The following is a 26,395-nucleotide window of genomic DNA, read 5'->3' as shown; positions in this document are numbered from 1 at the left end:
AGATTCTTTGCTAGCTTTTGCACTTTCTCTGCCACTGCCAAATTTTTAAAGTTTTTATGTTGTATACTGAGCAAATTCCTCGGATGTGTTGGACATCTTCAGATTGCTCTGCATCCATGTGTTTATTCATTGACGTGTGAGGGAAGGAATGAAAAGCAGAATTCTGTATCCTGAGAACTGTCATGTAGCCCTTGTGTCTGATCACTATATTTAAAGTGAATATGATAATTCTTCCCTTCAAAAGTGGATTACCATGTACAGTTCATTTTAAAGATTAAAAAAAAATTATCATAGGAAAGAGTAGTCTTTGAAAGGTACAAGCAAATTTTCACACCTGTAGAATCATAGAATCACAGAATAGTTAGGGTTGGAAAGGACCTTTAGATCATCATGTTCCAATCCCCCTGCCATGGGCAGGGACACCTCGCTCTAAACCATATCACCCAAGGCCTCGTCCAACCCGGCCTTGAACACTGCCAGGGATGGAGCATTCACAACCTCCCTGGGCAGCCCATTCCAGTGCCTCACTACCCTAACAGGAAAGAATTTCCTCCTTATATCCAATCTAAACTTCCCCTGTTTAAGTTTTAACCCATTACCCCTTGTCCTATCACTACAGTCCCTAATGAAGAGTCCACCCCCAGCATCCCTATAGGCCCCCTTCAGATACTGGAAGGCTGCTATGAGGTCTCCACACAGCCTTCTCTTCTCCAGGCTGAACAGCCCCAACTTTCTCAGCCTGTCTTCATATAGGAGGTGCTCCAGTCCCCTGATCATCCTCGTGGCCCTCCTCTGGACTTGTTCCAACAGTTCCATGTCCTTTTTATGTTGAGGACACCAGAACTGTACACAATACTCCCAAGTGAGGTCTCATGAGAGCAGAATAGAGGGGCAGGATCACCTCCTTTGACCTGCTGGTCATGCTCCTTTTGCTGCAGCCCAGGATACGGTTGGCATTCTGGGCTGCAAGCGCACACTGAAGCCGGCTCATGTTCATTTTCTCAGCGACCAGCACCCCCAAGTCCTTCTCTGCAGGGCTGCTCTGAATCTCTTCTCTGCCCAGCCTGTAGCTGTGTCTGGGATTGCTCCAACCCAGGTGTAGGACCTTGCACTTGGCATGGTTAAACTTCATGAGGTTGGCATCAGCCCACCTCACAAGCATGTCAAGGCCCCTCTGGATGGCATTCCTTCCCTCCAGCATATCAACCGAACCACACAGCTTGGTGTCATTGTCAAACTTGCTGAGGGCGCACTCAATCCCACTGTCCATGTCACCGACACAGATGTTGAACAAGACCGGTCCCAACACCGATCCCTGAGAGACACCACTCATTACTGGTCTCCAGCCGGACACTGAGCCATTGACCTCAACTCTTTGTGTGCGGCCATCCAGCCAGTTCTTTATGCACTGAGTGGTCCATTCATCAAATTGATGTCTCTCCAATTTAGAGACAAGAATGTCATGTAGGGCAGTGTCAAATGCTTTGCACAAGTCCAGGTAGATGACATCAACTGCTCTACTGTCCATCACTCCATAGCCCCATCATAGAAGGCCACCAAATTGGTCATGGAGGATTTCCCCTTGGTGAAGTCATGCTGGCTGTCACCAAGCACCTTGTTGTTTTTCATGTGCCTTAGCATGCCTTTCACGAGAATCTGCTCCAAGATTTTGCCAGGCACAGAGGTGAGACTGACTGGTCTGTAATTCCCCAGGTCATCCATTTTCCCCTTCTTGAAAATGGGGGTTATATTTCCCTTTTTCCAGTCATCATGAACTTAACCTGACTGCCATGATTTTTCAAATATGATGGCCAGCGACTTAGCAACTTCATTCACCAGCTCCTTCAGGACCCGTGGATGGATTTCATCAGGACCCATGCACTTGTGCACGTTCAGATTTTTAAGATGGTTTCAAACCAGATCCTCTCCTACAGTGAGCCCAGGGTCTTCATTCTCACAGTCCCTGCATCTGCCTTCCAAGACTTGGGTAGTGCAGTGTATGAGTAAAGTAACTATTTAGATCTGAATCTATATTAAAAAATATCAGTTGCCCTTTCAAACCAGATTCATACGGTCTTCTTCCATCTGTTTAATTTTTAGAAGAAATATATGAATTAAAACCCCTCACACTTTCCAAAGTGTGTCAATACTTCCATTAAGCCCTAAAACTTTAATGGGGTTAAAAATAAATTTTGCTGCCTTATTTTACATTTTGGTGATTGAATTTCTGATGTAGCTAAGGAAAAGTTGGGTCTGTTTAAAGAAAACCTGAATGGTGGAACTACAGAATATTTCAGAGTACTGTCAAAATAGTATTGCTTGTCCTATAAAAGTTAGCACCTATTGGGTTGTGCATCATGATATTTGATGGGAAATTTGAAACATAATTTTTCATTTTTTCATTGTTCATTGTTTTTCATTTCCGTTTTCGTGTTTTTCATTGTTATACATTGCAGTCTGAGTGTCATACAAATTTTATCTGCATACACTCATGCTTCCCACCGGTTTGTTGTTGTTGCAGAGTTCCTCTGGGACTAACAGGGATGTTGGGACATAAATTGAGAATTAAACTATTGAAATTGGTGGAGGAACACATGCTCTTAACAAGGAACATTTTGTCCTTAGCAAGATCAGAAGGACAAGTAGACTGCTGAGTGGGCTTCCAAGGAGGGAGAGAAGGGTGCTGTGTATTTCCTTTTTCTGTGAGGGAACTGGGTCTGTGACAGATTTGGGGGAAATGAATTGATACGTGTAGATTTCAGAATATGAAAAGTTTGCTTGGAGTTCATGAATAAAACACGACTTCTGTTTTCTGGGGTGGTTTTTGGATTTCCTTTATCTGGGGTAGGATGAAGGAAATAGATGGTTTCATTCCTTTCAGTTTAAAGGCCAGTCCATTTTCTTGCCAGGTGGCAGGCATGTGTTTTGTGATGGCTGCCTACTCTTTTTACAATATTGAATAAATTATGTCTCTGCTTAACAAAGGAGATTACTATGTGCTTTGATATTACAAATTGATAGTACTTTTGACTTCTAAGTCTAGTTTTAAATGCTGAATTTGAACAGTGAAGTATTAATTTGATAGTCTGTCTCATTCATGGTATGATGCTGCAGTAATATTTATAAAGGTTAATTATTTCCCTTTAATTATAGCATAATTTGAGAATTTCAAATATCTTTAAGATTATGTGGAAAATTGTTATTTTCCCTTAAATTGTTTGAAGGTGAAATTTAAGCCAGTAAAAGTGAATTTGCTGGAATGCTCTTTCTCATTTTTTGTATACAGAGCTATTTTGTAAAGTAAACATCAGGGAGTTCACTGTCAGGAATACATTGTTCGTATGATCACTGTCTTAGCAGTGGATACCAAGTTAAAGCTATGATGTAATTGTGAATAGTCTTGACAGTCATCTTGAAGATAACTTGTAGACCACCAAAAGAAAGGTACATATGGCTTGGTCACTGAGCAAATTTTTTAGAGACCTAAATTAAATAGTAGGATAATGAAGTAAGGAAGGAGACTTGCTTTTCAGTGATTGAAATGGCTTCACTACTATTTTGTACATCTTTTATATATATATATATATATATATATATACATATACACACCTTATAATATTTCAGAGGTTTCTTTCTGCATATAAAATTTTGTGCACTTCTCAGTGCTAGCTGAAACACTGTTGTATTTTACTGACAGTACGGTGCTCCAGACAAAAATGCAGCATATGAGATACAAGATTGTTAGTTCAGAGACAACACAAAGTGATTTCTAAGTAACTGCAGAACATGGTTTTGACCTGTTTGGGGAAATTTTTCTCTTTCCCACTTCAGTAGCATGATAAAGCAAAATATTTTCTGCTTTTCTGATTTTGATCTTGTGTGATGTATTTGTACTGCTAAAGCTTGCATATTAATATTACAGGGTATATACGTGAAAGCAGTATGCTCAAGTTGTGTCTTGGAACAAACAGATTTACAGATTAATTGCCCTTTCTGAATCCCGTGACTTAAGTTTGTATTACCATGTTTTCTCTGCAAGAGTTTGATAGGCTAGAGATGTGTTAAAACAGTGCAGAGACTACTGCTTTTATTCACGCACTTTTCCAGAGCGGTTGGAATACTGTAGTGATTTAGTGTCACAAAGATGCCTGATTTAAAAAAACTATCTGTTTTTACTGTAAGGAGGGAGAAAAGGCTAAAATGAAGCTGTACTGTACGGCTACAGTTTATGTAAAGTCTTAGTTCACATAATTTTCTGAAAAGAGAGCTATTGGCAAAGAAGGTAGTATTCACCAAACTATTAATGGACTGATCAACTTCCTTTTCTTAAAACCCATAATGCGCATGTCGTTGTAAATGCAAACCATTCTTCCAGCATGGCCAGTATGAACCAACAGTCTCTACTTACTGCTGCTTACTTTTTATCATATAATACCAGAGAAACAGGCTTCTGATTTTGAACTGGTTTTGCTGTTATTTTGCTGTCTGGTAGTGCCAGGTTACGTATGTTATTTGTCTCTTGAAGCTTAATTTCTGTTTTTGCTTGGCAGATCTGAGCTGACACAACCCTGCATATGTAAAAATGCAAATTCTGTAAGTTCCCAGGGGAAAAAAAAAAAAAAGAAAAACGAAAAAACACTTCAGTCATAGAGGTTTTTCCAGTGCTTTTTGCAAAGAAACAGCTACATCCAATTTGCATATATCAGTATAACTGTAATAGTTGTGGTGAATTCTTGGTTAACTAAAGCTGCTGGATGTATAGCTATAGAGTGATAGCTATTGGCAGCGGTGAGGTATGCATTGCTGTAACTGAAGATCTTTTCTCTCCAGAAACTGGAACTGAGCCCAGAAGAAACACATTGGCAGACATTGTGCTGTCCTTTCTAATGTCAAGCCATGGAGTGGGTAACAGCTTCTTGTTTCTACCTGAGACTTTGCTGACAGGTGGTGAGGACAGTATGATAGACCTAAGATGTCTGAATCCAGATTATGTCCACAGTATGAAATTTATCTTTTTAACTGTTCTCTACTCTAAAACTGACTGAAACTGCTATACTGAAATTTAAGTTGCAGTCAAGTAAGAATGTACAGACTTGGTAGATATCTTGGAATATGTTTGCTTTCTGTGAGTGGCAATATCCACATGCGAGTATGAATGTACAGTCTGACAAAAAGAGAGAGGTTTCAGTGTATTGGCATAACCATTGTCAGGGGAGTACATGGGGAGCAATCAAAATTTTTCTACTATTTTTAAAATTTAAAATCCTTAGTGATCTTTAAAACACAACAAAACCACCTCAAAATTGATACCTTTTGACCTGTGGTAGTGTATTTGTTGGGGTCTTGCAAGGCAGGAAACCACCTCACTCTCCTTTTGGACTTGGAAAAATACTTACTAATATAATCATATCGGCCTTTACATTTTGCTAAATTCAGAATTTGGCATTCTCAAGTTAACAATTTTCAGAAGTTCCTTTCTATTTTTCAAGGTTTATTTATTGGATGAATTAAGAGCACAAGTTATCAGGACACTGTTGGAGATCTCTAGAATAAAAGTCGGATGCAGTGGTGTTTCTAGAATATAATGGTGTTTGCTTCTTTTTGGCATCTTTGGAAAGAATAGGTAAATATATTTTGTGTCAGTGTCCTGGACAACAGTAAAAATATTTATTTAGTCTTTGTGGTGGACCTAAACAAATTTGGAGATGTGAAACAGTAAACTCATAGAAGTTTACTAATGAAGTTTACGGAATGAAAGTTCATTAGTATGTGATACTTAATACTGTAAGACATCCATAGAATCATAGAATAGTTAGGGTTGGAAAGGACCTTAAGATCATCAAGTTCCAATCCCCCTGCCATGGGCAGGGACACCTCACTCTAAACCATATCACCCAAGGCCTCGTCCAACCCGGCCTTGAACACTGCCAGGGATGGAGCATTCATAACCTCCCTGGGCAACCTATTCCAGTGCCTCACCACCCTAACAGGAAAGAATTTCTTCCTTATATCCAATCTAAGCTTCCCCTGTTTAAGTTTGAACCCATTACCCCTTGTCCTATCACTGCAGTCCCTAATGAAGAGTCCATCCCCAGCATCCCTATAGGCCCCCTTCAGATACTGGAAGGCTGCTATGAGGTCTCCACGCAGCCTTCTCTTCTCCAGGCTGAACAGCCCCAACTTTCTCAGCCTGTCTTCATATGGGAGGTGCTCCAGTCCCCTGATCATCCTCGTGGCCCTCCTCTGGACTTGTTCCAACAGTTCCATGTCCTTTTTATGTTGAGGACACCAGAACTGTACACAGTACTCCAAGTGAGGTCACATTAACACAGTTCTCAGTTATGCTAGGTATTTCCAATTGAACTGTCCTTTGCTGTGTGGTTCAATAATAATATATAGATGTCTTTGTATGATTAATAAAGTAATTCACATGCATGCTAGCTAATTCCAGCTAAACTGTTCCTTTGCTAGATGATTCAACAATAATAACTGAATGTCCTATATAATGGATAAAGAAATTCTCAGGCACACTAAAACTCCTCTATCGCTGGGTATGATGTAATTTAATCTTCTAATCTTCTTTTTCCACCACCACAATAAGTGTGACTGTGTGTGAAATAGAATCTGTGTTTGTATGTAAGATTTTACTTGGAAATAATCTTCCAAAAATGAGGAAAATGAATGCATTTCAAAGAGTTTGATGTTCCCAAAAGATTTTGTTTACAGTTTTGTTGAACTATTAAGTATTTATTGTAAGTAGAGTACATTGTTCTAGTTTTAATAATTATAATGCTGTTCTGTTTTAATATTGCATGATCTGTGGGCTATGATAAAGTTGTTACAAATTGAAGGGCTGATATAACATGAAATGAAGGATGTCTTCTGAATGTTGCTTTTGTTCTGAATTTAACAAATTAGTATGTTGACATTTGTCACTGATGGATTTCATTATTTGCTGAAAGGGTTTTAGGGGGTTTGACAGCATGAATGGTTTGTCCTAGAGACTTTTGAGAATTGATAAAGGCATCTTTGTTCTTTGTCCAAAAGCACAACAGATATCTTATTGACTGATGCATACAAAAAAAGAAAGCTTGTATAGCTGTTGTGCAGAATAAACTAAGAAAATAATTTTGAAGCCATTACGTATTCTCATATGTTGTTCTCTCTTTTTGCTAACAACATGTATCTCATCAATCAATTTAACAAGAATCACTGGATACTCATTCTGTAAAATTAAAGCATGCCTTTATATTGAATTATGTATAGATGATAAAAATAAGAAAAAACGGTAATACATCATAGCAGGACTAGTTAGTTAAATTTCTATTGCCTAAACTATTTTTAAGACTAGTGTGCAGAATGTTGTATCATTTCTTTATACAGAGAATAAAAGCATAGTGGAAATAATTCATCTTAACAGGGATATTGGAAATCGGAGTGTTGGATTTGCACCCATTTTTCTGAGTAAAATGAAAATCTTCAGACAATGGATTTCTAGGTACCAGTTCTTAAAAGCAAGAGTTGTAGATGATACTGCCTATAGGCAAAAATTAAATCACATGTAAAAATGGATAACTGCCTTCATGTCATTGTTTGCTCACACTTTTGTAGCTGGCACATGAAGCAAGAGCATATTAGATATGACCTGAAAATCTAAAAGGATTGGATCTGTGCTGCTTCTGTAATCTGTGAAGTTCTGATGTTTAAAAAAAAACCCAACAAACAAAAACCAGCCCTCTGAGCTTTTCCTTTTAATTTGTTTTGGGTGTTCTGTTTTGTTTTTCTTAGAAATAGCAAGGATTTGTAGTGATCTCTCCTCCAGTAATATTTGAGATTTTCTGAATGATTCAGGGATGTGTCTGCAGTTTTCTTGTTCTGTAGGTGAAGTACTTGTGATAGGAATTCTTGGAAAAAAAAAAGCGCTATATTTAGGTTTTGTGATGCTAACTGTAGTCTAGAGATTTCATAATGACCACTTCTGCCTTCAAGCAGATTTTGTTTCCTTGCTGCTTTTAGAACAGTGATACCAAAAGGCTTTACATTGAGAAAAGAATACTGAAAACCCCAAAGAATAAGCAATCTCTTTTCCTTTTTTTTTTTTTTTCTTCTTGTCGGTTTGGCTTTTTTATTGTTATTTCTTGTTATTTTGTTCTGGTATGTGTGGATAAAAGTTTTCTTCTGTACATTAAATGAAGAAAAAAATGACCCATTCTGTATTTTATTTTGTTCATGTTACCTTTTGAGACCACTAATGTACAGGCCCTTAACTTGGGTGAATTTTCACTGAATATGGAGAAGTAGGTACATTTTGCTCTTTCTGTCTGACTGTTTATGGTGGCTGGTTATTTGCATTTTGGCTCTCAGCTATGTTAATATTTGCCAGAAACTTCATGATGTAATAAAAGGAAATCCAGGTCTTACAGCAGTAACAATGATGGAAAACTACAAATAATGAGATCCATCTATGATAAAATAATTTCATCCATCTGTGACAAATGTCATCATCTAGACTGTAACTGAGGAATGTTGTTAGCAACTGTTAATATTAATAATTTTAGCAAGAATATGAAAATAGCTTAGAAAGTCTCTGAAGCAAATGCCATGTGCATTTTTAAGGTAAAATAAGAGGTTATTTTTAGTTGTTTTTGCTTTGGCATATGAGAAGAAAACCTAAAAAAAAATATATTAGCACACAGAATCATTTTATATTTATGACAGCTGTGTCTGTATCTGTTTCTATTTCCATCTTCTTGTTAAAATAATATGATCAATTAAAATAATTAATGACAATTATCAGTGTCCATACATTGCTGTTTTCTCTTCATTCTTTTGTATTTCAGCAAGTGTTTAATTTTGTGGTCATAAACTTATAAATCAGTTTTAAATGAGAGAGAATGAATATAAATCCGCAGCTGTATAAGAGACTTTCCACACTATTATTTGTTATTAACTACTTTCACATGGTTAACGGCATAACTGGCCTTCCATTCCATTCTTTGGAAAGCTCAAAAAAGATTCATGCCCTGCCAGTCCCTCCTTGTAATACAGAATGAGTAAGATGAAAAGAAGTGAGCTAGAGCTGTTGTTAGGTGTCCTGGGGACATCAGAGGTCAAATGATGAATATCTCAACTCAGCAGTTCTTACTTGAGTTGACTGCCGGTTGGTCATGTCACCTCAAGTTCCTGGTAAGCTTATTCCTAAACTGGGTTAGGTCATTGGCAATTCTTGCATCCCAGACATCAGACTGAATTTCACATGTAAAATATGTTATTTCTTTGCTTCTTGGTTTACATTGCAAGCTAGAACATTTGAAGCAGGCAGGATTTATTACCATGATATGAGTGCACCAGGATATCAGCCACAGGTAAGTTAGTTCATGAATTTTTGTAAAATCCCAATTAAAGAATTTTTTTCTCAGCGCTGTCAGTGTGTGCTGTCTCTGTGTGTTAGAGAATGAGACAGCACTGTTTAAAGAAATTACTTGCATTATTACCAGATTGTTCATCTTGTGCTGTCTTTCTGTTCACAAGAGATGGATCTAGTGAAAGTCATGTAACACTTCTGTGAGAAGTGATACTTTCAGTCCACCATTTTAACATTCAGTATGCATGATATTGCCTATTGAGAACAATATGCATGATCAACTCCTCAACAGAGGAATTGAGCCCCAGGAGAAAGCTGAGCATGCTTTAGAAAAATTAGAAAAGGCACATTTTTGGCAACACTCATAAAAAAAATTAAAAAACCCTCCAAAATGTTTCCTGTCTGCAAGATGTACATTTTGTTGGGAAAATGAATAAATATCTTGTTTTAGCAGGTACAGCTCTGCATTTTATACTTGAAGTCCCCTAAGATAGAAATATGAAACATGAATCTTACTTGCAGGACTGACTGTCCTATGGTTATTCAAAGGAGTTAATAGATGGTATTGCCCTGTATGTGGTTAGTTCCCGCTGGTCTAATTTTAAAAGAAAAAAGAAATTCTTCAGGAAGTTGGTTTGTTTCTTGAGTCTTCCTATTTTTTTTATGGTTTAAAAAAAAATCTAAAAATGCTAGAAATTTTTCTTGTTTAATACTTTCACTTGTTACTTATGTAAAAGTTTCAGAGGGAATTATGATTGAAATTTTGAGGAAAATTTTGCAAATACATGCATGACATAGTATGGAAGGAAATAGTGTATCTTTTCATCTGTGAACATAAAGTTAAGAGAATTGAACATAGGGAATGGGTTGGGTTGATACAGCTTTCCTTTAGTCTGATCTTCTACTAGCTGGGAGTGCATCAAATTCTGTGTTAATTTTTGAAGCACATCAAACCTGTATCTTTTTTTGTTCAGATCAGTGCAACTGATCCTTTTGCAGTAGCAAAGTAAGGTCTTGTGGCATATATAAAATGCATTTTTCTACTGTTCCCAGTATTTTCAACGTGATTTAGTTTGTTTTGTTTACCATGGTGTTTGAGGGCTGTTTTGGTATCTGAAGAAAATTAATAACATTTCCTCTGTGAAAATGTCTGGACAAATCAAATGAATATTTGACTTGTATGTCCAAAGACTTCAGAAGGGGAGACATGTTACAGTTGTATATGGCAAGTACATACTATCTTTTTATAGAGGTTTTTACTTCAGGACTGTTTGTTTGGCCTGATATTGGATCGGTGCTAATGAAAAATACCAAGTTGTTATAAACCCGGTTGTTTGTGTAGCAGCTGTTTGAGCTTACGCTTCTGTTGTCTCTTTCCTTTCACTGTATAATTTCTTCAGTTTTATGCCCCATACTGGTTTTGCTGTTTAACAGTAATAAGAGTTTCTCCTGAGATGGTTTCACCCTTGTTTATACACATGCTGACTGATCTGGTTTGGTACAGAGAAATAAGCAAGACTGAAGTTATTATCTGCCAGTTCATGGGACAGCTGCTGCTCAGGTGTTCAAATCATTAATTTAGGTGCTTGACTGAAATTTGAAGTTTGGATGTTGGATTGCTGCACTGATTTGGCTGGTACCAAGGAGGATCCTTCCAAAACACAGGGGTTGGTTGTTTTTCCCTGTTGCCTAAGCTACTGTATTATTCCATTACTTATGGAGTAAAAAGTTAGTCATCTGCTCTAGAATGACTTTGAGCTGTGACTTCCAGTCACATGTTAGTTTCCCACTATGACAGTAGGAAGGGAAAACTTTACGAAATTGCCGTTATTTCTGGAACAATTCTCAGAGTTTTCTAATTACCATATCCTTGTCTTTACAACTGCATCTGCATGTTTATTTGTTTCTGATGCACTGTAAACCTAGGAGATTTCAAAGGTTGTTTGTCTTTGTAGTTCTCTCAGTACTGGACTATAACATACTCCAGAATGCTGGAGGTTATAAGGGAAAGTAAGTGTATGTTGCATGTTCTTGTGCTTGAATTCCAGTGGCATGAGTGCCCTCAAAGATAAAGTAAGCTAATACTCAAAGTCTGATGTAGATACTGCAGACACTATGCTAATACTCTTGTTCTGGGTTCAGCAGTAGTAGTAATTTTTCTCCTTCCTAGTAGCTGGTGCAGTGCTGTGTTTTTGACTTTCAGCCTGGGAACAGTGCTGATAACACCAATGTTTTTAGGTGTTGCTCAGTAATGTTTACCCTGGGACTTTGTGAGCCTCATGCTCTGCCAGGGAGGAGGGGAAACCTGGAGGAAGCAGAGACAGGACACCTGACCCGGACTAGCCAAAGAGGTATTCCATACCACAGCACATCATACCCACTATATAAACTGGGGACAGTTACCCAGAAGGGCTAGCTGGCTGCTTGGGTCAGGCTGGTTATCAGCTGGCAGGTTGTGAGTGGTTGTATTCTCCTCCTTTGTTATTCCCCTTATCATTATTATCATTGATGGCAGCAGTAGTGATTTGTGTTATACCTTAGTTACTGGACTGTTCTTATCTCAACCCGTGGGAGCTACATTCTGTCTGTTCTCCTCCCTATCCCTCAGGGAGCTGGAGGGGGGGAAAGGGGGAAGTGAGAGAGGTGGCTGCGTGGTTCTGGGTTGCCTGCTGGGCTTAAACCACAACTCTTCTTTGTATCACTGGAGTAATGAGGGTTGAAAGATTGCACAAACTGCATGCAAAGAGCTCTTGTTTAATTGTATCACTTTCTCAAATTCCAGTAATCTCAAAATGTATAACTTAATGTGTTCCTGTGAACATATTTTAAGAGATATTTCCCGTGCTCCGTTTTACATGTTTAAGAAGGGATTTTCTAGAAGTTCAATAGCTGTCTAACCCGTTTATTATCTTTTTGCACATAGGAATAGATAAGCAATGTGGAGTACTATCAAAACATGATTTTTTTTCCATTATGTAACTTCCATCTGTAATAGTGATTTTGGGTGCTACTTTTGACTCCAGAAGCATAATTTTGGCTCTGTTATTTCAATAAACACGTAAGAAAATGTATCTGGAAATACCTGTGTGTTCAGAGAGAAAGACTTCTACTTCAAAAGGAGTGGAACAAGCCTGTTAGAAATGAGCTTCATGTTCCTATCTTAAATCTGTACTTAAGTTCTTGCACATACATTTGGCTAAAGTTTGTGCTATGTGTCTCATCTGATTATGTGTGAGCAGCCAAAGATAGCACACTGCTGCAGCCTGTGTGCAAAGCAGCACCTGCATCTAAGTCGTAAGTCTGAAGATAGAGTTTTGCAAAACTGCTCTCGGAGGTATGGTCTCTCAACTGGTCAGACTACTGCTCAGAACCTAGGACTCATTGAAAACCTTTTATTTTTGGAAGAGACCATTATTAAGAACATCTACATATGTGGATTTGGACGCCTGGAACGTCATCCAGCCTCTCACACCAGATATTTCTTTCCCTTTGCGGCACAGTTTTTCCTTCATATGTGTTTGTATCATAGTTACAGCATTGAGATGTAACTAAACGATTCCCTAACTGCAATTTAACTGGGAGGGGGAACTTGCAGTTTCTTTCAGTGAAATAATGCAAAGATCTAAGTTATGAGGGTGTGATTCTGGTCAGAATAAGACCTTTTTGCTTTAAACACGTAACCCAGTGTATACTTGTTGAAAACAAGCCATTAACTTCTTTCTCTCTAAGAGCCATTGGGAACGTGTCCAGCTTCCTGGGAAGGACTTGTGGGAGTTTTATTTTTTTGTTAACTGGGAGAGGTTTCCCATCTTCCTTAGCACATTCAGCTAGCCTGTTCTGGCCTGCATTACAAACTTGGGCCAGACTTGAAAAGACAACAGCTAGAGACATTTATAAACCGCACACACCTTGTCAGGTCTTGATGTAATTGCAGAGGTAAATCACCTTTGTCTGTTCCTAATGTATGAATGGATTTCTTTCCTTTTCAATTCCAATGAAAGCAATGGATTTCGAGCCTTATAATTTGTTCATAACAAATCACATGAATAGTAGGAGGGCCAAATTCCTTTTCTGGTAAAAAAGGAAGGAAAAAGTTTTCGCTATTGCAATTTAATCATAATTCTGATACTTTTTTTTTTTTCACATAGACAATTTTTTGAAATATCAAGTGGTTTAGGAACAACACTTATTAATAACTGTGCAGTGAGTAACATTACATGTCCTAGATGATGTAAAAAAATGTAGATTTGGTTGGTATCAGTAGGGGTGGAGCAGAGTTTCTGGAATTCAAGCATGTATTGAAAATAGAGAATCCGTATTTTAAAACTAGTACATAGGATCAAACTTCTCCCCAAAGTAATAGGTGCCGGACATGTTACAAAACCATGTTCAGTCTTAAGATAGATGGGAGCTTTGCACTGCTCTGTAGTGATATCTGTTGCTGTATGAAACTCTGAATTGGAGATACAGCTGCTGTTAAGAGGTAACAACATAAAAGGAATAATTTAAGGTGTTCTCAGAAAAGGAAGTTGCTGGCTGTACTCAGACTCTAAAATTAAATTCTGCTGCAGCACATAATCTTATTTTTGGCCTTGTAGGAAGTTGTATTCTTTGGCCAAAATTTAACTTATATACATTTTCCTTCACTGAAGTGATCTGTAATCCTTCTGTAAAGGAAATGATTGTCCAAATGTGGCATTTCTGTTATTTAAGTGAATGGAAAAAGGGGGAAATACAATCTTCTATTGTGTGTTTACCTACAGTAAACTTAAAATGCAAACCATTCTGTAAGCCTGTTTATAAGGCATGAAGTTTACTTTTGTTTTGCTTAACCAAATGGCCGAAATGCTGCCAGCAGTATGTCTGGAATGTTATTTACTTGGTCCATTTCTGTGGTTTTTCTTCATAGCACTGTACACATGCCACAGTTAGCAGTCATTTACTTACCACTGAACAAAGTAGTACCTCCAAAGCTGCATTTATTTGTCTCATTGTGGGCTTAATAATAAAAGGTTCATCGCGTTCTGCAGCTTTCGTGCTCACACTTTTCCCCCATCTCTCCCTGCCTCCCTCCCTCCCTTCTGTTAATCAGAATTGCTTTTGGCAAAGATTTGGAGAGCTGCTTTTCTTTTCTTGCTTTGCTCTCTGTGACTTGATTTCTCTATTAGTGCTTTAATTTCTTACATTGTTTCTTATAATGCCAACTGATTGAAATTATGTAACTTGTTTTGCTGAATGACTATTATTTTTTTATAAGGAGATGGTTATTGAGTATGTTTTTCTATTTAATTGTGTATCATATTTTCGGTCTTGGCTCAAGACATTTGACTGGTTGCAAGAAAACTGTGGGTGTTTTTAACATTTCCAACGGAAGGGTAGGGCGGGTGGGGAAGCTCTTTGGAATGCTGATGAATAATATTTGACTCTTGGAAATGTCTTAAGGCCATGTGCTCCCCTCCCATGCTTGGAAGGCTAGACATAGTGTTAAAGACCTGTGGTCTTGAAGGTATTACCATTGTGCTTTATTTCCTTTCTAACTGGCTGGAGTTGAGAAAACAGTTGAAATGCCGAGGGTTAATGAAGGAGTACTATGCAGATGGTGGTCGTCATTTGTGTCCTCACTACTCCTATCTGTGGCATGGTGCCCTGTTAATCCCATGAACGTTAGTCACAGGGTTTAATTCTACTACTTTTCCTTCCTAGATGTACTTATTTTCAAAAATTAAGTAACTTTTGAGATGTTAATGTCTGTAACGTCTGTAAGCATAGCAGAAAATGCCTTACAGCAGAGCATGAGAAGGGAATTGCAGTAACTTGCAATTCCGTGTGTTTTCAGTAGCAGAGCAATCATAGAATAGTTTGGGTTGGAAAGGACCTTAAGATCACCTAGTTCCAGCTCCCTGCCATAGGCAGGGACACCTCACACTAAACCATGTCACCCAAGGCTTCGTCCAGCCTGGCCTTGAACAGTGCCAGGGATGGAGCATTCATAACCTCCCTGGGCAACCCATTCCAGTGCCTCACCCCCTAAAAGGAAAGAATTTCTTCCTTATATCCAATCTAAACTTCCCCTATTCAAGTTTTAACCCATTACCCCTTGTCCTATCACTAGAGTCCCTAATGAAGAGTCCATCCCCAGCATCCCTATAGGCCTCTTCAGATACTGGAAGGCTGCTATGAGGTCTCCATGCAGCCTTCTCTTCTCCAGGCTGAACAGCCCCAACTTTCTCAGCCTGTCTTCATATGGGAGGTGCTCCAGTCCCCTGATCATCCTCATGGCCCTCCTCTGGACTTGTTCCAACAGTTCCATGTCCTTTTTATGTTGACACCAGAACTGCACACAATACTCCAAGTGAGGTCTCACAAGAGCGTTGTCCTTCGACCTGCTGGTCACGCTCCTTTTGCTGCAGCCCAGGGTACGGTTGGCTTTCTGGGCTGCGAGTGCACAGTGAAGCCGGCTCATGTTAGGTTTCTCATCAAAACTATATAATAAAGCAATAATTCATAACATTTTCCCCTCCAATTTCTCCTAATGCTTGAGTCCAAAGCAGAGTAGATATAGATTGGGTTGTTCCCCCCTGTTTTGAAAAGCAGATATTTAGTGAATATAGAGTCTGCTGACTTCTGTGCTTGTGGTAAAGGATGTTTTCCTTCCTCTGCATTTGCAGAAATGGTCAGTTCTAATCATCAAATGGTATCTTTTTAGCTTGTTTTAAGTTCTAATAAACACGTGTTTTACTTTACATGACTCTTGTTGCCTTTGGATAGTCATTTGTTTTCTTCATAAAAAGTTTCTGCTTTATTTATTTCCAGCTTTGATAATTTAACTGATAAATGCTGCCTATATGCGCACCTGCTCATCTTCTGTTATCCTGGCTTATATATGAAATGCTTCTATTGAAATAAATCAGTCTTGTAATTTGAAAAATACCAAACTTTAAGTTACTTTTTCCAGGTCATAGGTGTTTGACAGTTGAATACAAACGAACTGCTTGGCAGAATCTTAGTTTGATTCTCTGCCAACCAACAATAAAGCGATAAAGTACTGCCTAATTTCTAAAAGCACCTGAGCTGTAAACTATCAGTCATGACCTAATCATGCATATAATAATAGAGGCTGACAAGAGTAGTAAAGCCTATATATTATTGTGGCCATGTAGTGCATGTTATAACAGGTCAGTAATGTATTTTGTCACTCATTCTGTTGTGCAGCCCACACATCATCTTCCTGTCACAGAGTGTACTATCAGGAGGGAGCCAGCTCTGTGGAACACGTCTGTGCCATGAAATTGCTCATGCTTGGTTTGGACTGGCCATTGGTGCTCGCGATTGGACTGAAGAGTGGTTAAGTGAAGGGTTTGCCACTTTTTTAGAAGATATATTTTGGGCTAGGGCACAACAGGTAAGGTGATGATACACCACTTCTCAATTATGTGGAAATCAAAATTACATACCCTGCTGTGAATTAGATATAAATTAAACCTCCTGTGTTAGGAATACAGGTCTTTTAAAATAATACTGGATTTTGCATGCCGACTTGATTAAAAAAAGAATAATCCTTCCTTATTCACAGTGAATACTAATCTTTGCAGAAGTAGAGGTCAGTGCAAATAGAAATGGAAATGTCTGTTTGTCAGTGATTACCTTCCCACAAATGTACTACTCCATTGTATTACTCTGTTGATTTGCATTCTTTCCACTTGTTTTCTCTTCCTGAAACTGGAACAATCACCAGTCTTACTGAATACTGTAATATTCCAGGTACCTAATGGAAATGATCTGGTTTTGTCTAGTGGATAGCCAAGAAGCAATCTTCAAAACAAAATGGAAGCTAATTAATAGAGTACTTACACTTTTTTTTCTGTTATACTGCCCAGGAAAACTTTACCCCCATGTCAGAGGCTTAGAAATCATTGTCTGCCTCAAACTGAAAAGCTCATACACTGCATGACAGTAAAGTTGTTCCCTGATCTAATTCTTATTTTTGTTGTCAAGCTTTTCGTATGTTAGTCATTTGTTCCTGTGTTTGTGTCAGGCTCTGGTTCTGCCCCTCAAGACTGCAGAGGTCTTATCTGTGGAAGAGCAGTGGGGACAAGGAACTAATATCATATTTAACCTCCATTCTGTTAGGTATCAGGAATATTTATACCACCAACCAGAAAGAATTTCTGGTCACTTACCAAGTTTCTGGAACAAGGAAGGGACAAAGGCTGTCCAAACACTGCTTTTCCCTTCTGGTCCTAAAACTAATTTCTGCCCTTACTTGAGCATCACTGCTCTGCTGTGAGCTGTTCCCATTAATCCTATGCTTTTGTGAGTCACTTGAAAGCATTTTCATTGTAGTAGATGCCCTTCCATGCAGCTCAGTGGAAAGGAGTAAGTAACAAAACGGGGTGGTTAGCGCCTTTGTTAATTTTGAAGGTTAGAAAAATGCCCTTTTTTAATTTTTTTTAGCTTATTGAGTAGTTTTGGTGATGTGCAATTATGCAATTGAACAGTTGTAAGGTTATGAGTATATTCAATACTGCCTGACAGTAACTTCACTTGTGATACTGGTGTAATGCAGGATAATGCAGGCTGCTTTTGCTTTCTCCCATCTTCCAACTTTTCTTATAATAGAGAAATATAAATTAGCAGTTATTTGTAAGATGACAACCTGGCATTTATTTCTTAAGCATGCGTCTCTGTTAATGCTATGTATATGGAGGAAAGTACAAGAGAGGTTTCACAAATGTAACAGAACTAATAGGAAGGAGGAGTGAAGTCAGGATACAAAGCAGCTCTTTTCTTTCAAGCTGGGAAAAAGTAAAGATGCAACCAAAATTGCCAGGTATCTGTGCTGTACATTCAGTTCACTTATTGCCAGTCACAGAAGGGAAAACAACATGCCCATCTCTCTCCTCAGGCAGAACTATTTAACTGACTATTGATTTGATGCACACAGTGAGGCTTCTGTTTGCCTTAGTGCTGCTATTAACTCTCATAGCAGCAACTGTTATGTTTTGGTTTTGTTGTTTGGGTTTTGTTTTGTTGGGGCTTTTTAACATGGATATAGGTACTGTTTCCTGCAGCTTCTGCGCATTAAAGGGAAACAAAACAAGTTTGTCTTTCTGAAAATTATTATTGTCTGTTGGGAAACAGCAATTGGTGATCAGTGTTTTTTGTATACTAAGCAGCTGTCACATGAGGAAGTAAAAGAGCAGCAGGAATTGAAAGCTTTACTTCGCTGGCGCCGACTCAGAGATGAGGTGCAGAACTCTGAAGAAGAGCTGCAAGTTTTAAGGTAACAGTATGACAGTTTAATTTCTGCTTTTGCATATTCTGTCTCTACTGTTGTCCACCAGTTTCTCCTTTCAAAGGATATACATCCAAATAATCTGATTAAATCTACTACATTTCCTTATTTCCTCTGAAGAAAAAAAGAAAACTGAAATTAAATTGACTAGGTTATTTGTCTTCTCTATAATTCTGCAGTTGCTTTTCTCTTTGTTATAGAATGCTTTCAAAAACTGTGGGATTTAGTTTGATATAAAATGTCTCTAAGCAGTTTACAAGAACCTTTATTCAGGAAAATAAAAAAGGCCATTTCCTGACACACTTCACTGTTTGAAGCTGTAACAGATTCATTTTCTGTGGCTGAAGACAAGCACATACTGGAGTATGATATCTAACTGCCAAACTGAATGAAAATTAAAAAGAGGGGAAAAAGTATAATGAACTATACAAATCTACTTCAATTATTTATTTATTTATTTATTTATTTATAGAAATGAGTAATAATCATATTTAAACAAGAATTTGGTCTTTAGGTACCAGGTGCTGAGCTCAAATCTTCTTCTTACATAGCTAAAGTCATTTGATCCAAAAAGCTTCTTGCTTTGCTAATGATAAGTAATCTGGGCTGTGCTGATTGGTGTCATAGGAATTTGCCATATGCTTTCGCCTTGAGTGGCTGCCTAACATCTCCACTGCTTGTCTGCCCGCAGTCTTTAACCAAAAAATGCAAGTTTACTAATCCTAGCTGAGATTAGCTTTGGTCAAATAATGGAATTACAGGGACAGATTTCAAGAGATTATGTAGACCGTTCTCCTACCCTAAGACAGAGGCAGTATACACAGACCATTTCGATCAGGTCTTATCTAACATTTTCTCAGAAGCCTTCAATAAAAAAGTTTCCATGGTTCCTGGGTAAGCTGTTCTTAGTGTTAACAATTAAAACTGCACAGCTGAAATACAGTTAATTTCAAAAAATGTAATTTTCTTAATTTCTTTCACCAAGTAGAAGTGAAGAACGAATTGGTCCCCATCCTCTGTATGATCATCTTTTACATGGTTTTAGAAGACTTTTGCCATTTCATTCAAGTTGAGATCTTTGTTTCTTTTTGTGCTTTTCCCATAGGACCTAAAAGCCTTTTAGTTTTGGGCGATAGAGATTGTTCACCAACATAGAAACTCCTCTCTGTGGCCTCATCTAATCTGAAAATGTCACCAGCTGTGTAGTCTTTCATTGATCTGTTTTACTTCATGTCTGTCAGTTAATTGTGTATCCTACGTATAAGCAGAGTCAGTGAAATTATACATTTGTAATTGTGCGATTTGATGGTAGGTGTAAATACAAAAGCAGGTTTTATCACAAGCTGTCGTGGAGCAGCTGCCAATACACCTGCTGATTGACAGATGCTGGAGGTTTTGTTTGTTTTAAAATAGATTTGTTTTTAGAAACACTGGTTCTTGTGATATGAGGCTTATCTCAAGGTATATTTTCCATTTTCAAGGTTATGAAACCACATTTGTCTTCTCTGCTAATTATGTAGTTGCTACTTTTAATAAAATGTCTGTGTGGTGTAAATTTTTAAAATCATCTTTCAAAGGGCCAAAATATCCTTTGCAGCTTGAAACTCAGGAAGGATTGATTTATACTGAAATTGAAACTTAATCTTTCTATTGACTTCCACAGTTAGTAGACAGAAGTCTCAAGCATGCTGCTTACGTTTTGCATAGTGGTATTCTCAGTGCTAATACAAAAGAATGACATATCATTTCTTGTTTGAAAAATATGCTTCTAATGTACACTTCAGTAGCAGAACATGATACCAGCTCAGGATCCTAGCAATCTCTTCCTTTTTGCTATCTTTAGTTTTGTGTGGTTGCATTTAAGGACTTACCACTGGTTCAGTCAGATATAAATATTCTTTACTATTTTTGTGGCATGGAGTTGAATGGAGAGAGTTCTCTCTTTGCATGTTTACTGTTTTTTTGTGGTTTTTTTTTCTTTCCTTCCCCTTTTGAAAGGATATGCATGTGCTTTCCAGAGGTTGTCTATGAGAGAGAAAATTCTAATCTTGGCATTGCACTGGTTTTTGAGTCTGTACTGGGACTTGTGCTGGTTCAAGCTTGTGTTTTTATGCCAGAATATTAAAAATAAATGATAAGAGTTTGTTATTTCTTGCCAATTATGTCAGGAATTAAAAAAAAAAAATCAGTCAACCTGTTCTTTTCAAGCATAAACTTAATCTTCAATTAGTTTTTTGTTGCCTGCTGAGAAATCATGATTTTTTGTGATTTGCCTGTTCAGACTAGGTGAAAGCCACTCAGCAAACTGATCATCAGCATGGTGGTTCTTCTTATTGTGGATATTTGGCATTACATTATAGCAGCATCGCAGGAGTTTCCTGTGAAAAAAAGAAGTCATGTATGAAAGAAATAGATAAGTGTCTTTTCAGCAGGCAGCAGCTCTGAAAGGCAGCACCAGCAGTTCTTGGCTTGGAAGAAGAAGTTTGTGGCACTGTAGTGCTCATACAGGATAAGACATCAGGCAGAATCCTGTGTGATTTCTCAGAGTTTGAAGGAAATCTGCATGTATAAAAGCACCTGTGAAGTATGTGCTGGCACTTACTCTGCTGGCAAATTCATCACTCTCATCCAATGTCTCACATTATGACAGCAAAAACTAGAGAAGTCTATTTTGTTCTGTGGAATAAAGCTGATGTTGAGATTGTTTCATGTCCTGGCCCATAAGACTGAACTTCAGCTCATGATTCTTCCTTAAGACAAACCAGTGTTAATATCTAACTCTCAATTTGTCTTTGAGTTCCACTTGAGTCAAGTGTATTTCCCTCTTGAACAATGCTCTCTGACTACTCTGTAGGGATTTAAAGAGTTTTATTCTATCACACAGATGGACACAGATATCACACAGGAAACTCACCTTTCAGATGGTTTCTTGTAGTCTCTGTGTAGATTTTCAGGACTACCTAATGCATCAGAGCATTTAATTATGAAGTACTTCCTGGTGAATTGTGATTTTACTTTCTTCAATGTACTTCTTAGCCTGGCAAACAAAATTCCTGCTTCCTTCAGAAATTTTCCAGTATGTAAAATGTGCCACGTAGCAGCTCGATTACTTTATATCAGCTTGCCTTTAACATTATGCCTAGCTTCATCTACTGGGTTAGTTGCCAGGTTTTCTGGGTCAGTGTAACACACCTCCAGTCTCTGCCTTCAATGTGTTGTAAATATACCAACCATTGCTTTAAAATAGTGTACTGAAGTACTGACATAAATATGTACAACATAAATTCCTGAATATTTATTCTTTTGCAGACATTATCAGGGGTATATATATGCACCCTTTGCAAAATGAAATTCTTGCGTACAGTCACGCAGATGGGATACTGTTCCATTCACCTGCTAGTATCTACAGAGTCACAAATTTGGAGGAGGAAGGAAGTATGGTTCCCTAATTTAGAACAATTATGATTATGGGAGGTATTTCAATTTAGTGTGGATCCTGTAGCCCATGCTGAAACTCCGTTTTTCAAAGTCTGTTGACTGGCCTGTTTATTATGGGAGAAATGAAGCAGTTTGGGCTTTTTATACTTGCAGAGAACAATGAAAAGTTGCCAGCAGGCCTTCCTTCTAGGAGGCTGATCCAGAATGGAAACAGGTGGACCTCTGCTATCCTGCAGTGGGTCTGCAATGATTACATTGTCTGCTACCACAGTATTAGAAATCAGTTATTGATCTCCTCCTTTCAATGTTGAAAGAAAATACGAACTATAGCATGTTAAAGGCATTTGTTAGGAACAGTGTAAAATTGAATCTGCTTTTATTTTTTCTATTTTATTTCAAACAGTTGTATTTGATCAAGCTTTTACTGTGATGTGGGTTTCATCTGCACACATCCTAAATATAGTGCCTAAAGAGTGAAAAAAATCCAGCTTCGCGCTCTGGACAAAACTAATGGGAAACCATTGCACAGATACTAAAATGGAAGAATGTTTTCCTCAAAGCAGACATAGATATACATTTGATCACAGAGATTAGCTCATGAGAAGTGTATCAGTGCTTTGAAGAATCCTGCACTGCTGTAGCCTATGTTGCCCCTATTCTGGAGAATTGGGAGGAAAGATGTTTGGTTTCCAAGACCGGCCATTTCAGAATCCACACTTAGAACTGGGAAGATTGCTTCAGTCACAGGGTTAGGCTCCTAGGATAGACAACTGTTCTCAGACCACTGTCAGCTGCAACATTTTCTGGATGGAAGAAAGTAAGCTGTCGGGGTCTTGAGTACTATGACTGTGAAGGCACTGCTTACAAATGAAGCAAAAAATGTTTTCATAGTGTCTGTTTAGCTTCACTCTGTGTTAATAAAAGTCTAGAAGTCGTCCACACTTTACTGCTGTGGGTATTTCTTCTGCACACAGTTGAAAGAGGTGATTCTTGCAAGTATAGTTGTGTAAACTATTAAACCAATGTTTAGGTATAAGAAGAGAAAATTCTACTTGAACATAATGACTTCAATATCTTCCCCTTCCCTTTTTGCTTCATCTTCCCATTTCCTTTTCCCCTTTTCTCTCCACTCTCCCTTTTTCCTTCTACTTCCCTTTCTCATTCTCCTCTTTTTGTTTGCTTTTCTTTGTTCATAGTGAGTCTGCACTGTACAATGGCATGCAGTGTGATGCCATGCTAGCCCTGAAAAGGGTACACCAACATAGTGATGTATTTCTTTTGTAACCCAGCTGTCTGGTCACCTATGTACAAAATTTCATTAAAAGTCTGAAATGTGTTTGTCTGTCTAAGCAACGTTGTTTACTTAGGGTAAAGAAAAAGACTGAACTAGTTACAGGTGTCTAAACTTACTATGCCATTCACAAGGCTTTCAACTACAAGAATGTGCAATGTGTGAGTACTTTCTTTATTTACTTCTCCAAGACTTAATTACCCCGTTACCATTTTAGGCCCAAAAAAGAGAGCACAGGAGAAACAAGCGAGTCTGGAGCATCCGTTGTCAAACATGGTCTTAAAGCAGAAAAAGTCTTCATGCAGGTTCACTACTTAAAGGTGAGTGTTGTCAGCTGTTTTTTAATTAAATTGCTTTACTAATATGGTAAAGGCTTCTTTTTTTTAGACACGAACAAATTCATAGCATCCTATTTGTTCCTGGTTTAATTTGCAGGGTTACTTCCTTTTGCGGTCTCTGGCAAGGACAATAGGAGAGGCTTCATTCCTTTCATCTTTACGAAAATTTGTCCATAAATTCCATGGACAACTTGTCCTTTCTCAGGTACTGTGCTCGGGGTTGCTCTACACTTTCTGGAAAAAAAGCCCAACAAAACAAATTGCCTAAACTTTTGGTTTGACTGTGTAAAACTCCACTTCTGTCTGTGGTGAAAAGAGAGAGGCAGTTGTGACTTGGCAATACTGGTAAAATTCCTACCTGCTAGAGGGCAGAACAGTTTTTTTTAGGGTGATACATAAACTGGATACCCTACTAGTATCTGTTAATATAAACAGTGGGTGATTTTAGTATTTGGGTTTTTTTTTATTTAAACTTAATGCTTTGAAAGGTCAGTGCTCGTAGGTGCTGCTGTTCTTAAAGACAGGGTCATTTACTGTACTGGAATTGTCTCCTGTAGTCTTTTAGCTCATCGGTTTTGGTTGCGATCAGTCAGCCTTTTCCTTGATAGTTCTCTGTTCCTGACAGAGAAGAAATACAGAGTAGGAATGCAACTGAAAACTTCTACACATCATAACAGTGTGTGCACATTGTATTTCTGATTCTCTGCATGCTGTTTCATTCAGTGCTTGTAACTTCAGTCTTTCTGATGAGCACGACATTCTCTTTCTCATTAAGTCAGAGAGTGATGTCCCCATCACTGACATGACACCCACCTGTATCACAGTCTTGTCACAGCCTCTGTATAGGTTCCCTCACCATGGTCCATACTCACATGTTTCCTAGGCATTTTGTTACTGAAGGAAACATCCTTTTAGGATGTTTAAGATGTTCTGCTTCTTTCTTTCAGCAGACCTTCTCTGACAGTGATACCATGCAGTAGCAGCCCTATCTAAAGAGCAGTTGTTCTCATAGGACAGGATTTCTTCCTAGACTGGTAAAGCCTTGGATGTAAAAAGTAATGTTGAATTAGGAATATGAATCTATCCTCCTATGTCCAACTGCATATGTTAATCACAGTATCACAGTATGCTAGAGATTGGAAGGGACCTCAAAAGATCATCTAGTCCAATCCCCCTGCCGGAGCAGGAACACCTAGATAAGGTTACACAGGAACATGTCCAGGCGGGTTTTGAATGTCTCCAGAGAAGGAGACTCCACAACCTCCCTGGGCAGCCTGTTCCAGTGTTCCGTCACCCTCACTGAGAAGAAGTTTCTTCTCAAGTTTAAGTGGAACCTCTTGTGTTCCAGTTTGTACCCATTACCCCTTGTCCTATCATTGTTTGCCACTGAGAAGAGCCTGGCTCCATCCTCGTGACACTCCCCCTTTATATATTTATATACACTAATAAGGTCACCCCTCAATCTCCTCCAAACTATAGAGACCCAGCTCCCTCAGTCTTTCCTCATAAGGGAGATGCTCCACTCCCTTAATCATCTTAGTTGCCCTGCGCTGGACTCTCTCCAGCAGGTCCCTGTCCTTCTTAAACTGAGGGGCCCAGAACTGGACACAATATTCCAGATGCGGTCTCACCAGGGCAGAGTAGAGGGGAAGGAGGACCTCTCTCGACCTACTAACCACCCCCCTTCTAATACACCCCAGGATGCCACTGGCCTTCTTGGCCACAAGGGCACAGTGTCGGCTCATGGCCATCCTGTCATCCACTAGGACGCTCAGGTCCCTCTCCCCTACACTGCTCTCTAACAGGTCATTCCCCAGCCTATACTGGAACCTGGGGTTGTTCCTGCCCAGATGCAGGACTCTGCACTTTCCCTTGTTATATTTCATCAAGTTATTCCCCGCCCAACCCTCCAGCCTCTCCAGGTCTCGCTGGATGGCAGCACAGCCTTCTGGCGTGTCGGCCACCCCTCCCAGCTTAGTGTCATCAGCAAACTTGCTGATAGTACACTCAATTCCCTCATCTAAATCATTGATGAATATATTAAATAATACTGGTCCCAGTACCGACCCTTGAGGCACTCCACTAGATACAGGCCTCCAGCTAGACTCCGCACTATAAACTACAACTCTCTGTCTTCTCTCCTTCTGCCAGTTCACAGTCCACCTCACTACCCGATCATCCAGACCACACTTCCTCAATTTGTCTGTGAGGATGCTGTGGGAGACCGTGTCAAATGCTTTGCTGAAGTCAAGGTAGACCACATCCACCGCCCTGCCATCATCCATCCACTGTGTTATTTCCTCATAAAAGGCTACGAGATTGGTCAAGCATGACTGACCCTTGGTGAAGCCATGTTGACTGCCCCTCATAACCCTCTTATCCTTGATATGCCTTAAGATGGCACCAAGGATAAGGTGTTCCATCACTTTCCCAGGGATGGAGCTGAGGCTGACTGGTCTATAGTTACCCAGGGTCCTCCTTGCCTTTTGAAGACTGGAGTGACATTTGCTTTCCTCCAGTCCTCAGGCAGCTCTCCTGTTTCCCAAGACTTGGTAAAGATGATGGAGAGTGGTCTAGCACTTAAATCACTTGAATTACACTTAGTTGTTCTCTTCCTGACGTAAATGGTATATAATTACTCCTTGCAAAGTGGAATAGCTTCAAAAGAA

At 38.8% G+C, this 26,395-nt stretch overlaps 1 protein-coding gene across 9 annotated transcripts in view; it reads left to right on the top strand.

The window, feature by feature from the left end:
• The window catches only part of AOPEP (aminopeptidase O (putative)), a 191,592-nt gene that overhangs the window by 59,670 nt on the left and 105,527 nt on the right, over nt 1-26,395 (top strand). For 8 of the 9 annotated variants that reach the window (XR_009729089.1, XR_009729088.1, XM_061377521.1 and 5 more), the window contains 4 exons: nt 16,577-16,766; nt 18,538-18,647; nt 23,606-23,708; nt 23,824-23,931. Coding sequence is in view for 7 of the 9 variants with exons in the window: in XM_061377521.1 (XP_061233505.1) it covers nt 16,577-16,766; nt 18,538-18,647; nt 23,606-23,708; nt 23,824-23,931 (511 nt within the window). In the remaining 2 variants the exon portion in view is untranslated. The remainder of the gene's footprint in view (nt 1-16,576; nt 16,767-18,537; nt 18,648-23,605; nt 23,709-23,823; nt 23,932-26,395) is intronic. The other variant, XM_061377522.1, reaches the window with a different exon arrangement.

The sequence above is a fragment of the Neopsephotus bourkii genome, unplaced genomic scaffold (genome assembly GCF_033783945.1).
Source record: "Neopsephotus bourkii isolate Nb327-2 ecotype Australia unplaced genomic scaffold, CSIRO-AGI_Nbou_v1 NB_1759, whole genome shotgun sequence".
Taxonomy (NCBI): domain Eukaryota; kingdom Metazoa; phylum Chordata; class Aves; order Psittaciformes; family Psittacidae; genus Neopsephotus; species Neopsephotus bourkii.
This window is presented reverse-complemented; position numbering and strand designations above follow the sequence as displayed.